At 34.4% G+C, this 15,036-nt stretch overlaps 2 protein-coding genes across 4 annotated transcripts; both read left to right on the top strand.

Annotated features, from left to right (window-relative positions):
- Nucleotides 1–2,584: 2,584 nt before the first annotated feature.
- On the top strand, nt 2,585–8,207 carry LOC116110852 (uncharacterized protein At5g08430). The gene is made up of 8 exons (XM_031397066.1): nt 2,585–3,325; nt 3,492–3,604; nt 4,549–4,608; nt 5,849–5,899; nt 6,274–6,344; nt 6,547–6,803; nt 7,471–7,515; nt 7,784–8,207. The coding sequence occupies exons 1-8, from the start codon at nt 2,683–2,685 to the stop codon at nt 8,146–8,148; spliced, it is 1,605 nt and encodes a 534-aa protein (XP_031252926.1). The 5' UTR covers nt 2,585–2,682; the 3' UTR covers nt 8,149–8,207.
- A 337-nt stretch (nt 8,208–8,544) lies between these two features.
- Nucleotides 8,545–15,015, top strand: LOC116110739. Of its 3 annotated transcripts, XM_031396960.1 has the most exons (12): nt 8,547–9,065; nt 9,253–9,315; nt 9,459–9,805; nt 9,897–9,996; nt 10,078–10,155; nt 10,269–10,328; nt 10,465–10,569; nt 11,587–11,697; nt 12,777–12,818; nt 12,971–13,084; nt 13,163–13,406; nt 14,880–15,015. In XM_031396960.1, exons 1-11 carry the CDS (start codon nt 8,904–8,906, stop codon nt 13,340–13,342), a joined length of 1,362 nt encoding a protein of 453 aa, XP_031252820.1. In that variant the 5' UTR covers nt 8,547–8,903; the 3' UTR covers nt 13,343–13,406; nt 14,880–15,015. The 3 variants fall into 3 exon arrangements, with proteins under 3 accessions (XP_031252830.1, XP_031252824.1, XP_031252820.1); XM_031396964.1 differs by lacking the exon at nt 14,880–15,015 and having other exon boundaries at nt 8,546–9,065; nt 12,971–13,064; nt 13,163–13,320; XM_031396970.1 differs by lacking the exons at nt 13,163–13,406; nt 14,880–15,015 and having other exon boundaries at nt 8,545–9,065; nt 12,910–13,064.
- The last annotated feature ends 21 nt before the right edge of the window (nt 15,016–15,036 follow it).

Below are 15,036 nucleotides of genomic sequence, written 5' to 3'. Positions count from 1 at the left end.
CTTATATCTTCAGAACCATTATCCATACACCCAATAATCATTGGGTTATAAACCACCAAGTCTCTCTTAGGATTTTATCAAATAGTTCACAAACATAACCAAGATGGCCAATCTTAGTAGAAGCTGACAACATCGGGTTCGTTTGTTTTAGTATTTTTGAAAAAGTAAGAGTTGAGTAGGAATAACGAGGTAGGATTTAAAAATTAACAAAAATATCCCCTTAGGTTTGTTAATTTACTAAACACCCATGTAATAAAAACATTAAAAATTACAAAAACACTCTCTACCCATTAAATACCGGCAGTTGGCCACCACCACCGCAGGGTGGTTGAAGTCGCCGTATTAGCGCATGACCTGCTATATCTGGCCAGTCGTGCGTCGAGATGGCCTTTTCCGTAGATCTAACTGGAAAATGTCAGATCTACGGCTAGATCTGATCGCGTTTGGTTATGAATGACGGTCAAAGATATGGCCGTCGTTGACGACTAGCTACCAGATCTTTGGTCGTAGATCTGACCTTTTCTGGGAAAAAGTTATATCGACGCACTACCGACTAGATCCAGCCAGTAGTGCACCATTATACCAGATTCCGGCCACCTTCTGGCAGTGGTGGCTGGAATCTTTCAAACGTGGGTGAGTGGGGGTGTTGTTGTCAATTTCTAAACTTTTTTTAGGGGGTATTTAGTTAAATTAACAAACCTAAGGGTTTAAAACGAATAAAATATAATAAGATTTTCATAATAGGGAAACAAATGTGTATTTTCAGAATTATAAGAATAGGATAATGTAAAAATATTAAAACAAACGAAGCCGATTCGTTGTCCAAGAATAAACATCTGGGTTTTCTATTTCACTAAAGACCCTTTTGATAGAAACAAAATCAATGAATACGTACATGTTCTTCCTCTTCTTCCACCTCTTGGCTAGACTTTTTGTCGGCGTCGTCGACTTTAACTACATTCATTGGTGGGCTTAGTATCTTGTGGGTGCTTTGCGTCTCCTCCTCCTCTACCGGCGCAGTATTCTCTCTGCTCTTTTCAGTCGTCGAAACTTGTACCATTGCAACCTCTTCTCCGCCATTTTTGGAAGACCCACCGGTGGCTACTATTTCAAGAGTGGCTGGGTTTTGTGGATTTCTTGGTTAATCTCCGATATTGCACCAACGAGGGAATGGGGAAAGGGAAGAGGGAACCTTGAGAAAGGGAGTGATGGACAGAGAAAAAGAGAAGAAATGGCATTGAAAGAGAGTGTAGTGTTTCAGGCGTAAAGAATAAAGCAAAATTGGAGAGTCCCGTGGTTTTTGGGTATTCATAAACCAAACAATTTAAATTTTAAAAACCAAATATTGGTTATTTTTGTATCCCTAAACTTCTAATTCTATAACATTTAAGCCATTTGTGTTGTTTTAGTTGAAATTAATTAGGCCACGTCAGGAATTCCACTGAAGGAAAAATCAATGGTAGAGCATTTTGAGTAGTATTTTTGAAAAAGTTGAGTTGGGTTGTTGTTATGAGAATATAATTTAAAAATTAACAAAAATACCTCCTATATTTGTTAATTTATCTAAGCAGTCCTTATAATAAAATATTAAAAATTAACAAAAACACCCTCACCTACCCATTAAATGCTGGCAGTCGGCTACCAATGCTGGAAGGTGGCTGGAAATCGTCGGATCGATGCATGACTGGTTGGATATGGTCAGTCATGCACCGATCTAGCATTTTCCAACTAGATCGACTATGAATTTGGTCGAAAAAAGTCAGATTGCCTCACGACAGCCACATCCATCTTGCCGTGCGTAATTTCGATAGATTCTAGCCACCTTCCGATGGTGGTGGTCGGCTATCAAGAATATGTGATTGGGTAGATGGGGGTGTTTTTATTAATTTATAAACTTTTATTATTATGGGTATTTAGTTAAATTAATAAATATAAGTTATTAAAAAATTTAAATATTTTAAATTGAATAGAATGAGATTGAATTTTGAGAATATTAAAATAAATTTTTGATAAGATTTGGTAGGATATGATGGGAATAGGGAAACAAACACACCCAAAAATATTTTCACGTCATTTTTCTCAATTGCAAACTTGAAATTGTCACGATTTTATTCTGAAAAAAAAAAAAAAAAAAATCAAAATCTCACGGCGGGCTTGTCGGATATTTTCTCTTTCAGCGCGCTTGGAAGCAAAGGTACGTGGGCTGTTGAATTGATTTGCTTATTGATAGGTAGAGCGATGGGGTAGGGTTTTTCTCTGTGTCACTATAAATGGGAGACGTTGAACAATTTTTTTCTTTCTTTTTTGGTTCAGAAGTTAGTTATCAATCATTTCGAGATAATTGAGTGTGTTGATGTTCTTAACTGTTTTTATTCGTTCTTGTAGCGATACTTGCGGTTGACATTATTTGCGAGTAAAATTTGAGGCATTAATGTGGCTCAGATAGTGGTAGTAAAGTCTTTATTATTCGTCTGTTGAACAAATTTTATGTTTCAAATTTATTGTTCATCTCTTGATGTTAATAATTTGGAAGGAGATTGAGTGCCTTTTTAATGGCTTTTCTAAGGTTTTTTTTTTTTTTTTTTTCTCTTCATTGGTAATTGTGTAGTTGGGTTACTTCAGTTGAGCTGGAAGGCTACTTTTGGTTGCCACTGGCCATATCAGTAATATTAAGGTGTTAATATGGTTGAGAGAGTGGCAGAGTCTTTTGTTTGGGAGGAAGAATATGATGGGCAGCTAAGTCCTTGTATAACTAGTGTGAAAAGGAAAGTTAGATCAAAGAAATGGCAGTTTTTGGATTGGGGATCAAAACCATTGATTGAATTTCTTCAATCAATTGGTAAAGATACTTGTGAAAAAATCTCTCAGTTTGACGTTACTGACATCGTAAGTAAATATGTTAAGGAGAATAACCTCTTTGACCCACGAAGGAAGAAAAGGATTCTTTGTGATGAGAAGCTTCGTTGTCTTTTTGGAAGAAAATCAATCAGCCGGAATAAAATTTATGATATGCTGGAGGCACATTATGCTGAAAACCATGACGAATCAGATGATGGGATTTTAGATAGTTCAGAGGACGAGAATGAGAAACAAAAAACAAGAAAAACTCCTAAGAAGAAAAAACATGTGGAAACTCCCAAAAGCTGTTTCGCTGCTATAATTCCAGATAATATAAAGCTTGTATACCTGAAGAGGAGTTTGGTTCAAGATCTTTTGAAGGATCTGGAAACTTGTAAACACAAAATAGTTGGAAGTTTCATAAGGATCAAATCAGACCCAAATGACTACCTTCAGAAAAACTCTCATTGGCTTCTGCAAGTTACAGGTAATTTGCAGAAGCACTCATCAGTAATAGTTTGTTTGAAATTACTCTTTTTCTGGGTTTTATTGTTGTCTGCTATATCAAAAGTGTGTATCTGATATGTTTATTACTATCCTATCCATTTTTGTTTATTCTGACAGATATGATGCTTCCCTTGTCAATTTTCTAGGTCTGCGAGAGGTGTCTAGAACTGATAATACAAGTACAGAAATTCTTCTCCAGGCATCAAATTATATAAAAGATATTCATATTTCCACACTTTCCAATGAGAACTTCTCTGAGGTAATCAGCACATATGGTACTGTAGCTACTTTACACTAAGTTTAATATAATCAGCATGATGCTGAGCCAAAATGTTGTGTCAGTCAACAGTTTCTTTATGGATTTTTTGACTTGATTCATTTTACTGTTGGATGAGTATTATGCAATTTCTTTGTTTACCTTTAAAAAATTCTAGGCTAAAGGACATGTCTAAGGTTCTTGAGTATTACTTGACAAATAAAGATTAAGAAACATATATGTATCAACATTCTCTTCAACTACCATGTCCTGCTATATTATTTCATCTTCAAAGTCTCTTGAAGATAAGTCTGTAATCTCATCTGCAAAACTACCTACTGAATGCTTATCAGCTCTTCATAACAAGTCAATTCAAAGCATGATGAACAGTACCCCTTGATCAAGGAGGTAGAAGCCTTATCCTTTGGTTGAAGACAGTCCAAATCTGTGTGTAGGTTGTGTAGGGATTTGGAACTTACGTCCAACCTCAGATATAGAACTTACTTCTTATTGTTTATCTTTTTTAAATTTTAACGGGCTTACTGGAAATAATGACTATTCTTGATCATTAAACTCGGCTACTTGATGATTCAGCTTTAGTTTCATTCCATGGTCTTATTTTCATATTTAAATCTAAAATCAGTTTAGGATTTTCTGTTATCCTTAAAAATAGGCGTATATGTACCAATTAGAAGTTAGAGTTTGTTCAGGTTGCTGTATAAGTTGTGGGTTGAAGATCTCATGCCATTGTGAATACAGGCTATCTTGCTTGGAAAATATATACTTGTATAGTAGTGTAACTTTGCCCTAGGCCTTTGGTTGAAGAGATGGCATTGGTTGTCATGGATCCAAGTCTGACAAATCAATAAATAAAGAAAATAGAATGTGTGATTATCAAACTGTTAATATATCTTTCCATCTTTCTCAGCTTATTGTCTTTGGTGCAGGAAGAATGTGAAGACCTGCGCCAGAGAGTGAAAGATGGTTTGCTCAAGAGGCCAACTGTTGTAAGTTTCGTTACTTTTTTGTTTTCATAGCCATTTAATAAAGGTTTCCTCTCTAGCTCTCTTAATTGTTGTACTTCTTACTGCCAGCAATTATTGGTGGGCTGCTGGTTAATCGTTTTGTAACAATTTCACTTCATCAATAAGTTTTTTCATGTTTCTTATCAAAAAATGAATAATAACCAATTTAAAATTACATCAACCATTGAAGTGTAATATTATGCTTATGTGTTACTTTTGAGGTGAATGCTTAATGTGAACTAAATACTTATCAAACCATGTGGAAACTTTACCGATAAATAGTATCATCCCATCTCCACTTGAATGTAATTTTGATACTGCCTACACTTTTACATTTTTCTAATTAGATATTGATTTGTGCTTTGTCTTTTGTTCCATGACTTGTCAAATTTGTTAGTTTGAGTTTTTACTTCTTGTTACATTCACAATTTTTTTTCCTTACCCTAGTAGATAACAGTGGTGTAGCTGGTATCTGTATACATGTACTTAAAACAGAAACATTGTTTCTAATTTTTTTTTTTTTTTCTAGAATCTCAGTTGTGTTATAACCTTATTCCATCAATATATTATATGTATTCCTATCTTTCAGACTTTGACAAAATTTTGCTACTTTTGAATGAAATTCTGAAATAGAATTACCTTAAACATATGATTATTAATATCATTGAGACATATATTTTATTTATTTATTTTCAAGTTGTTATACTTGGAGGTTCATTCTTATAATTTATGAGTTCAGCTGTCAATTATGTATCAACAATATCTATGTTATATTTATATTTGGAGTTTTATATAAGTTCTATATTTCTTTGAAAATAATCAACTGAGCAATGGACACTTCTTTTTTCTTTTTCTTTCTTTTTTAGAAGAGGTATACATTTTGCATGACTGAAACCTTATTGAAATGTTCTCATGACATTAGTAACTTTTCAGATTGCAGGTATTATAATATTGATATATTAGAGTTTTAACTAATGCTCAATTACTTGCTTGCATTCATTTCCACTGATAGAAACCATTTTTAAATGTAGTGCTGTTTGTCATCCTAGAAGTATTTTTCCAATGAGAGATGAGAAATCAGTTAAGGGCATGTTTTTTTTTATGTACATGTTATTTGAGTTTTTCTTCTTTTCTCATTCTTGATTAACTGTTCGTTACCGTAATTGATTTCCTCTGATAATTTCCCTTGATTAATGTGTTTTTTTTTTTAATTATTTGCCAGGTGGAGCTTGAAAAAAAAGCTAGAATTTTGCATGAGGATATAACAAAGCATGTATGTACTTTGGTTAAACAAAAAAAAAAAAAAGCTATTAATAAGTGATGGATTGTACTTTTCCTTGTTCCCATTCTCGTTATGTATGTTCTTTACATTTTATGTCTTACCAATATTATGCTTCTCTTTCATGTGTATGAGAGGTATATATAAATGGAGGACTGAGGTTTATAAATTATCAAAACAAGCATGTACTGAAAATTATCATAATATTTTATGTATTATTGCATATTACATTATAGTTTTCCAATTCTATGTTGAACTGCAACTATGAGCCAAAATTGAATTATTGGTAATAGTCTTTCCTTTGATGGAATTGACAGTTGAATTTTACTTATTGTTGCCTTTTCTATTTTGTATTGGATTTATTTCAGTGGCTTGCGGGAGAATTTGCTTTGCTGCAAAAACTCATTGATCGAGCCAATGAAAAGGGATGGCGCAGAGAATATCCTTTATTAATGTCCATAAATTATGTGCACTGCTTGTATTTGTTACAATTATGATGAGTGATGTGCTTTTATCTCAGAAAGAACAAACTATGATACAAACTTTAGCTTTTAATAATGGAAAGATGGTAAGATTAAACCCAAGGGGAACTTGAACTACCTTGCTTTTGGTAACTGAATCCTTAACTTGTGAGCCTTTACACTATTTGAGTACCTGGAGAGAAGACAGCTGCTTCAGACTCCTGCTGAACAGTCACGGCTTTTGCATGAAGTTCCAGAAGTTATTGCAGATGAAATAGAACAGGTAGTTAGCGCACAGGATTACCCAGATAGTATGAAACAAGGAAATGATGATTCTCTAGTACCCCTTGTCAGGGGAGCTTCAGATGTTCCTATTGGTGAGATTGCAGCAAATGGCACTTTTACATCTTTGACATCTCTTGGTACAGAGCCTGCAGGTGTGTCTTTAACATGATTTCATTTCTTTCCATGAGGATGCCTTCCAAAGTTGAAGTTTCTTAATCTATGTATGTGTATATACTCATACATGCCTGTCCATGTCTGTGTCGATGTTTATGTTTTCATGTGCTACTTGATGCATATATGGTGCTGTTTATTTGGTTAATGAGTTAGTTCATGCATTTATGGTGCCTGCTTGATCTATTTTTCCTTTGGTCTGCCCTAGCTCTTTTAGTGCTCTCACTTTAATGGCTTATGGGCTGGGAGTTCTTTGGGATGGTGAATATGGCCTGCTGGTTATGCCACTGTTGATGCATGTTCATTAGGTCTTAGTGTCATCATTTTGCTGATTAAATACGAAGTATTACACCTGACTGAAAGTTGGAGGCGCAAATGTTTGATTTCGTAATGTTCTTTGTTCTTGTTTTTTATAGCATTAAATGGTTCCACTTACCATAGCCAAAAAGTTGGTAATATGGTGTACTACAACAAGTGAGTAATGTGGTTGATTTCCATGGTCCGAGAGAAATTCATGAAATTGGTGGTGTAATATACTCAATTGATTCTAGATAATAATTCATAGAAGTGTCACAGCTGTAAAACATCAGCTTTCTTTCCAGAGATCGTTTTGCTTGTACTTATATATGTTGATTGGTTTTTCTACAGAGATACAAGTTGCTGTGCCGGAGTCAAATCAGCGGACAAAAAAAGGTAAGTGGTCATCATTTTCGTAATTTAAAGCTCATTTTGGATCTGATCGAAGAAGATGAAGGGGAGGGAGATCATCAAATTGCTTAAAAATGTGCTTTGATCTTATAAAACTTGTTGAACTCCCCTTGCTTTTGTTCTTTCTGTGATCAAAATGATTTCTTCTTTTCTTTTGCATTCATTGCTTGGTGTTTTGAATGTCCTTTTTAATATACAATACTAATATAATGTCAATAGTACTACAGTTAATTGGAATCTGAATTTGTTGCAGAAAACCAGCTTGACGTTTCACTTCAAAAACAGCAAAATCTATCAATAGAGACGGTGAAAATAGATGAAAATAAGATTGGTGAGAGGATGATGGTGAAGCAGGTTATTGACTTGAGTGACAATGATTGTGATGAAGATGATGATCGGAGTGTTGTTGGAAATGAGATTTCTGATACAGGATTAGAACGACTGGAATGGCATTATGTTGATCCCTGTGGTGAAATACAAGGTCCATTCTCAATTACTTCACTAAAACGTTGGAGCGATGCTGATTATTTTCCTCCAGGTTTTATGGTTTGGAAGGCCGGTGAGAGCCAAGAGAATACTGTATTATTAAGTGACATTCTTCAATGGGTGTTTCCCTAATTCTTGTGTAAAACTCGGATTTTTGTTTCTCTAATACTACTTTCTTTTTTTAACCGTAACCATGACTTTGGAGGGTGTAAAAGTGTTATATACATACATATATGGACAAATATGATATTAACCAGATAGATTCCATGTTATTATTGGTTGTCAAGAAAAAGATAAAAAAAAAAAAGAATATTATGTGTTTTCAAAAACAGAAATGGTGAGTGTAAGTCTTAAGTCAACATGTAAAAAATCTATGGTCTTTAAGCTTATCTTTTTTCAACATTATTAACTAAACAGAGAAAATATAATAAAATTGCTTCCAAATTCAAACTAGAGAGTAAAACGTCATATTTATTTATTTTTATGTAGTAATAAAACGACAAAAATAATTATTAAAAAAAAAAAGCGAAATTGACAGAAAAATTACGGAGAGAGATAGAGAGGAGAGGCGCAGCAGACAAAGAGGAGGAGTGGAGGACGGGTTGAGGATTTGGTTTGAGCAGGAGAAAGTAAAGAAAACGAAAGTGGCTTCTTTCTCTATGTCTCCCATAATTACTTTTGTGTCTTAGTTTACACGCACACTCAGTCAAATGATTAGATAGACTTTGTGATCTCATCTCTTCCTCTTTTTTAGGGTTTCATTTCCAAAAACCCCATTATTCTTTTCATTTCAATTCTATAGCTACCAACCTTTACGAGAATGCTTCTTTTATTTTATATGTTTAATCAAATTCAATTTTGAATTCAATTCAATTTATTTGTAAGAGATGGAGAACGGCCATGGTGGAAATTTTGTTGATAAGTTGTCGGGATTAGCACTCAATGATCCTAATAATAATACCAGTAACCACCACCACAACAACAACAACGACAGTTTATTTCAGGTTATGAAAGCCGTGGAAGATGCTGAGGCTACCATCAAACAACAGGTACTTTCTTTATTTTCTCAAAATTTTCATTGAAAATGTTTTATAATCTTGCAATTAATTCTAGTTGTATAAACTATGTCTGCAAAGATTCATTTTTATGATCCATCGAGTTCTTTCGGTAAAATGTTAATTTATTCTCAAAAAGAAGGATTTGAAAGATTATAACATGTCGGTATATACTTCACAGGTAGAAGAGAACACCCAATTGAGGACTGAACTTCACAGGAAAATTCAGGAACTTGAAAAATATGTGAGTTTTCCATTGGTCACTGCTTATGATCAGATAGAAACTAACTGTTTTCATCTACTAATTGGTTATAGGCTGCATTATTTGCTTTTTGCCTTACATGTTTCAATCTGTTTTATTGACATATCCATATCATATTTTCACAGAAATTAGAGGAAACAGTGGCTCAAAGATCTCATGGTGATCCGTGGAAAGAGAATCTTCATGGACCCTATGAATTTCGCCAATCAGTTCCCTCAGGAAGTAGCCAAGTAGATAGAATTAAAAGCATTTCCAACACTCCTGCAGTTGATCCATTGGGTATTCTGGTTCTTCATCATGATCTGAAACCTAATGTTGATGGTGCTGCGTTGCAAAGCCATTCAGAAAGCAAATCTGTCAGCCACAAGAACAATGGATCACTAAAAGTTCATTCTGGTAGACAAGTACATTCAGATATTGTGGGTCCCTCTCAGTTATCTTCACCTTCTACAGCATCCTTTTCTCCTACCGGGTATCTTATATCAAAATGAGTCTTATAATCTTCTGAAGCAATGTTATTGAATGATATGTAGAGTTTTAGCAACGTTTTATGTTTCTATTAGGTACCAAATAGATGGAGAATACGATCAACGATTTAATTTGTCTGGACAGGGGCTGATGCCAATGGCTGAAGTAAATAATTCTAGCAGTCTTTGGAAGCAGGTATTTTCATATGGTTATAGAAGATGAGTTTTTTCCTTTTTAAGCTTTAACTTCTATTGACAAAATAATATATCCGTCTAGGACATTGTTCTCAAGGTTCGGGAGCAAGAAGAAGAGATTATGCAGTTACGGAGACATCTTGCTGAATTTTCTATCAAGGTAAAATGTGTATATGTATTCTGCCTGGATCAACGTATCTTCGCTTCTATTTTTTGTACTCTATGTTCAATGTATTATTCTATTTGACATGGCTAACAAATATATGTTGATAGGAAGCACAAATTCGCAATGAAAAATATGTTTTGGAGAAGCGCATAGCTTATATGCGTCTGGTAAGCGGGCCCTTTTTCCAGTCACTGTTAATGCATGAACAATGCCCTCATTCAGCCTTCTCTTTCTTCTCTCTCTCTCTCTGTTTATCACTCTTGTCCAGGATAGTTATTAGGCTTCTGTGTCTCTTGCTATCAGGCCTTTGATCAGCAGCAGCAAGACCTTGTTGATGCTGCATCAAAAGCTCTTTCTTATAGGCAAGACATTATCGAGGAAAATATACATCTCACGTATCAACTACAGGTGTGTGTTCTCTCTGATTTAGTTTTTTATCCCTTGTATATCATGCTGATTGATTTCATTTGTTTGCAAATAGCAATTTTGCTAGAGAACTTTGACTTAATCATGCCTTGAATGTGTTAATTGTTTTCCATAAATATTGCTAGAAATTGGTCTGTGTTCAATTTAGTTAAATTAGCTTCCTTTGCTTTAATTTAAATGAATTCATGTCTCTTCTTGTATTCACTTGCTCTAAAACTCTGTTGTAGGCAGGGACGGACCCACATTAGTGCCAGTGGGGATTGCTGACCCCACTGAGCCCAACGTGGCCTTTGAAAGCCTACATATATAAAAACATTTTTTATAACTCAGTATACCCTACTTTGAACCCCACAAACCATCATAATATGAAAGTTTTTTTCTATAAAATAGCTTTAATCCAAGCAAAATTTGCCAATAAATATCAGTTAAAAAACGTAGATATTATATCTCTCTTTTTGTTTTCTTGTTTTATACATTTATGCTTTAAGATTGGAAAAAAAAAATTAAAAAAAAAATGGAATCTTAGCATATGCATTTGTAACTTATAATAATTGTACTATTCAAACTATTATTAAATCATAATAAAAAACCTGAAAATAATACCATAATGAAATTATGAAATATTATTTTTTTAAATTAAAAATGCATTAGGGATTTTGTTAATAAGAGAAAAATTTTAAGTAATAATTAATATTTATGTTTTAATTTTTTAATATTATACATAGTTGCCCCCACTCAGGTAATTGTGTAGGTCCGTCACTGGTTGTAGGTGAAAATTTAAAAATTAATTCAGGCAGATAGACTCTATTTTTCAAGTTTTGCAAGACAATCATTTTTAAAGATGGTAAAATCAATTAATTTATCTTGTGTAATGTTAATAAAGCTTAGGGGTACTTATTAAAAATATCATGTTGGAAATTCTTAATTTACTTTCTTTGAAAGTTTTTATGTACAGTAGAGCTTAATTGAATATTAAGGTTCACTATTTTGTTTGTTCAGGCTGCACAACAAGAGAGATCAACTTTTGTCCAGTCTTTGCTGCCTCTCCTTGCAGAGTATTCTCTGCAGCCGCCTGCCCTTGATGCCCAATCCATTGTTAGCAATGTCAAGGTCAGTCTTAAAGGGTTTTAAGTTTTTATAGTGGAGCACTAATGCTGTCACCCTCTAGCATTTTGTTAAGGAAGATATTATGTAATTACCAGATAGAAGAAATTGACTCTATATATTTGATCTATCTATTTTATATGTTCTAGCATCAGAGTACGGTATCCCAAATCACTTGTACTTCGTAGGCTTATTTTTTTCCTCGTTAGCAATAATCTTGTATTGGTGGACAATGGTTAGTTGTGGATTATATTGATTCAGAATTATTAAAGCATTTGTGAGGTTTTTTTTCTTTTTCTTTTTTCTGTTCCACCTAAAGGAAAGACCAGATGCATGAGGTAATTAATGGTTAGTTGTGGATAATATTGTTTCAGAATTATGAAAGCATTTGTGAGGTGTTCTTGCTCTTTCTTTCTTTCTTTTTTTTGTTTCCACCTGAAGGAAAGTCCAGATGCCTGTTGGTAATTATTAGAAGTTCTGTTCAAAGTTCATTCTGTAATGGCACTAGCAGCATATATGATTCAATTGGTGAAAATTTGTCATAGTTTGATAGCCATATGTGTGAAGTGGGCCATGCATTAGATGAGCTGTAGCATATCTAAAGCTTCTTCTTTCCAATTATGCACATGCATGATATTTNTTGGTGGACAATGGTTAGTTGTGGATTATATTGATTCAGAATTATTAAAGCATTTGTGAGGTTTTTTTTCTTTTTCTTTTTTCTGTTCCACCTAAAGGAAAGACCAGATGCATGAGGTAATTAATGGTTAGTTGTGGATAATATTGTTTCAGAATTATGAAAGCATTTGTGAGGTGTTCTTGCTCTTTCTTTCTTTCTTTTTTTTGTTTCCACCTGAAGGAAAGTCCAGATGCCTGTTGGTAATTATTAGAAGTTCTGTTCAAAGTTCATTCTGTAATGGCACTAGCAGCATATATGATTCAATTGGTGAAAATTTGTCATAGTTTGATAGCCATATGTGTGAAGTGGGCCATGCATTAGATGATCTGTAGCATATCTAAAGCTTCTTCTTTCCAATTATGCACATGCATGATATTTAATTGTTTGGGACTTTCTTCTTTTGCAGGTTCTGTTTAAACATTTACAGGAAAAGCTCCTTCTTACTGAGGTATGTATGCAGATATGAGGTTGTCAATAACTTGTCATGTCTGGTTTTGATCTTGGTGGTCTGGGTCATGATAGTGTGATATATCATGCAGCATTACTTTTTGTTTCCACCATGAATGGATTGTGTTGATTATGTTCTTTCCCTGGTCCCAGTCAAAGCTTAAGGAGTCACAGTATCAATTAGCACCTTGGCGTACGGATTTGACTCAGTCCAATGTTGCTCCACAGTCGCCATCTCATTCCACTGGTGCAGCATTGGTTACTGCAGTATGCTCATAATTCTTCTTCGAGTTACTTGCTTCTGTGACATAATGATTTTCTTTAATTCCTATCTTTCTCTGTCAGAACAAAAATGGACTTGAATTGGTTCCACAGCCAACATATTCGCAGGGAATGGTACCAACTACTGCTGATGCTCCAGCAGCTGCAGATTGGGATTTGATGGGTCAGAATCAGGGTGGTTTGGGTGGTATCATTGGAAAAACTGTGGATGATGAGAGGTATTCACCTCTTGCAAGCAGGTGAGCTGGTCAAAAGGAGACTGCTACTGTGAACTGAATGTACAAATTACAACCATCTGCATTTGTTGGTGGGTTCTGTTTTCATTGGATTCTATGTTGATTGGTCATGAATGAATGATTGGTTGTCCAGAGATGCATGTTAACTCGAGGATTGCTGAACCTTTCATACTGGTATCTACTTCCATATGGTAACAGGAAATGACACTTTCTAGTTTGCCTGCAAAGTAACCGCTAGACCTTTTCAGTTGCAGTTTCTATTCCTGGAGTATATTCTTCCCTTATGTGGCTAAAAAAAAAAAGGAAGAAGATCAATTTGGTCTTATTCACAGTATCAAAATGAAGGTGCTAGAATTTCAGAGGATAAGCTAACTATACATTTATTATAAAGGACAGCTTTTAGTTCATTCTCTGTTTAAGAAACATTAGAACTGTTTTTGGTCATTTCACTTATTGAAGCTTTTGTTTCACCTGATCTTGTGTATTCTATGCTTGAGATTCTGCTTTCTGTCACTTCATGCATTTTGTTATTATGGATATTTTTTCAGGTAGATGCTTTTGTGCCTTTCTTGTGTGTTGGGAGATTCCCCCTAAACTTTGAAGGAAAAAGTGGCCAATTTCTAGGAGATAGCTAGATTTCTTCTTTGAAAACTTAATTTCTTAACTTTTCTTAAGTTCTTTGTAGTGGTTCCTTCTTGGGCACTAGAAGAAGGGACCCTGAAGGTTTAATTATATAAATTGCCAGATTTAGATGGGAAAAAATTCATTTAAACAATTACGTGACAATAGAAACATCTTCAAGCCAGAATGAGGTTGAATTGATTTTTGCCAGAGAACTGTTCTCAGTTAAAAAGAACGTGATTGTTATAGAGAACAGCCTTGATACAGGCTAGCTTAATCTCATTGGCACAATATTGGAAGAATGGAAGAAGAGTGAGAAAAATATTGAGGGAGAATCGGTAGTTTGATACCCAGAGCTGAAATGTTTAGGTTCACTGCAATTTAGACAGCTAAGGCTGCTTGTAGACCTTGGATGGTCGGTTCTCTTGTCCAGATTTTAGTTAATTCCGGATGCTTGGACTAGAGAATCTTACTGTATATATATAGCCCATTGATTTTGCTGTGCCTTAAGTCAATCGTTTTCTGTGAACCTTGTGGTTGATTGTTTCAATTCTTTAAATTTGTATTTCAAAATTGTGAGCAAAATTTTGGAGGTTGAACATTCTGTTAGCTTGGCTTCTGCTTTTGAGCACAGATTGCTCAGAGCTTAAGCTCTGTGGTGTTCTACCACTCTGTAAAGTTGATTTTTTAATGCTGCAAGTTGAATTATGTCTTGCATGGTTCCTTTTTTTTGGGGTGATATTTGCTTTTCTGTTTCTTTAATAAGCTAAAGTTTCCTTTTGTTTGACTTGTCTTATATAAATTTATCTCCAATGAATAACTACAGTGTTACGAACAGATTATTAATGGCATTTAAGAATTGCTCGTTATCAGTAGTATGCTTAAAATTTCTGTCCTCACGAAGTGACTTTTTTTAATATCAGGATCTCTGCTTCCCAAGATATACGTATGACGTTTACCAGCACTCAGGTTGATGCACGTGTTGCACATGTTCCACCTCTCTCACGTGTCGCACAATATGGTGAAGAAACTGCCAATAAACAAGTTAAATTTCAGGACCCTGTCAGCAATAATGAGTTG

Source organism: Pistacia vera, unplaced genomic scaffold (genome assembly GCF_008641045.1).
Source record: "Pistacia vera cultivar Batoury unplaced genomic scaffold, PisVer_v2 Contig1183, whole genome shotgun sequence".
NCBI lineage: Eukaryota > Viridiplantae > Streptophyta > Magnoliopsida > Sapindales > Anacardiaceae > Pistacia > Pistacia vera.
The sequence above is the reverse complement of the archived record's forward strand: the minus strand, read 5'-3'. Positions and strand labels throughout refer to the sequence as shown.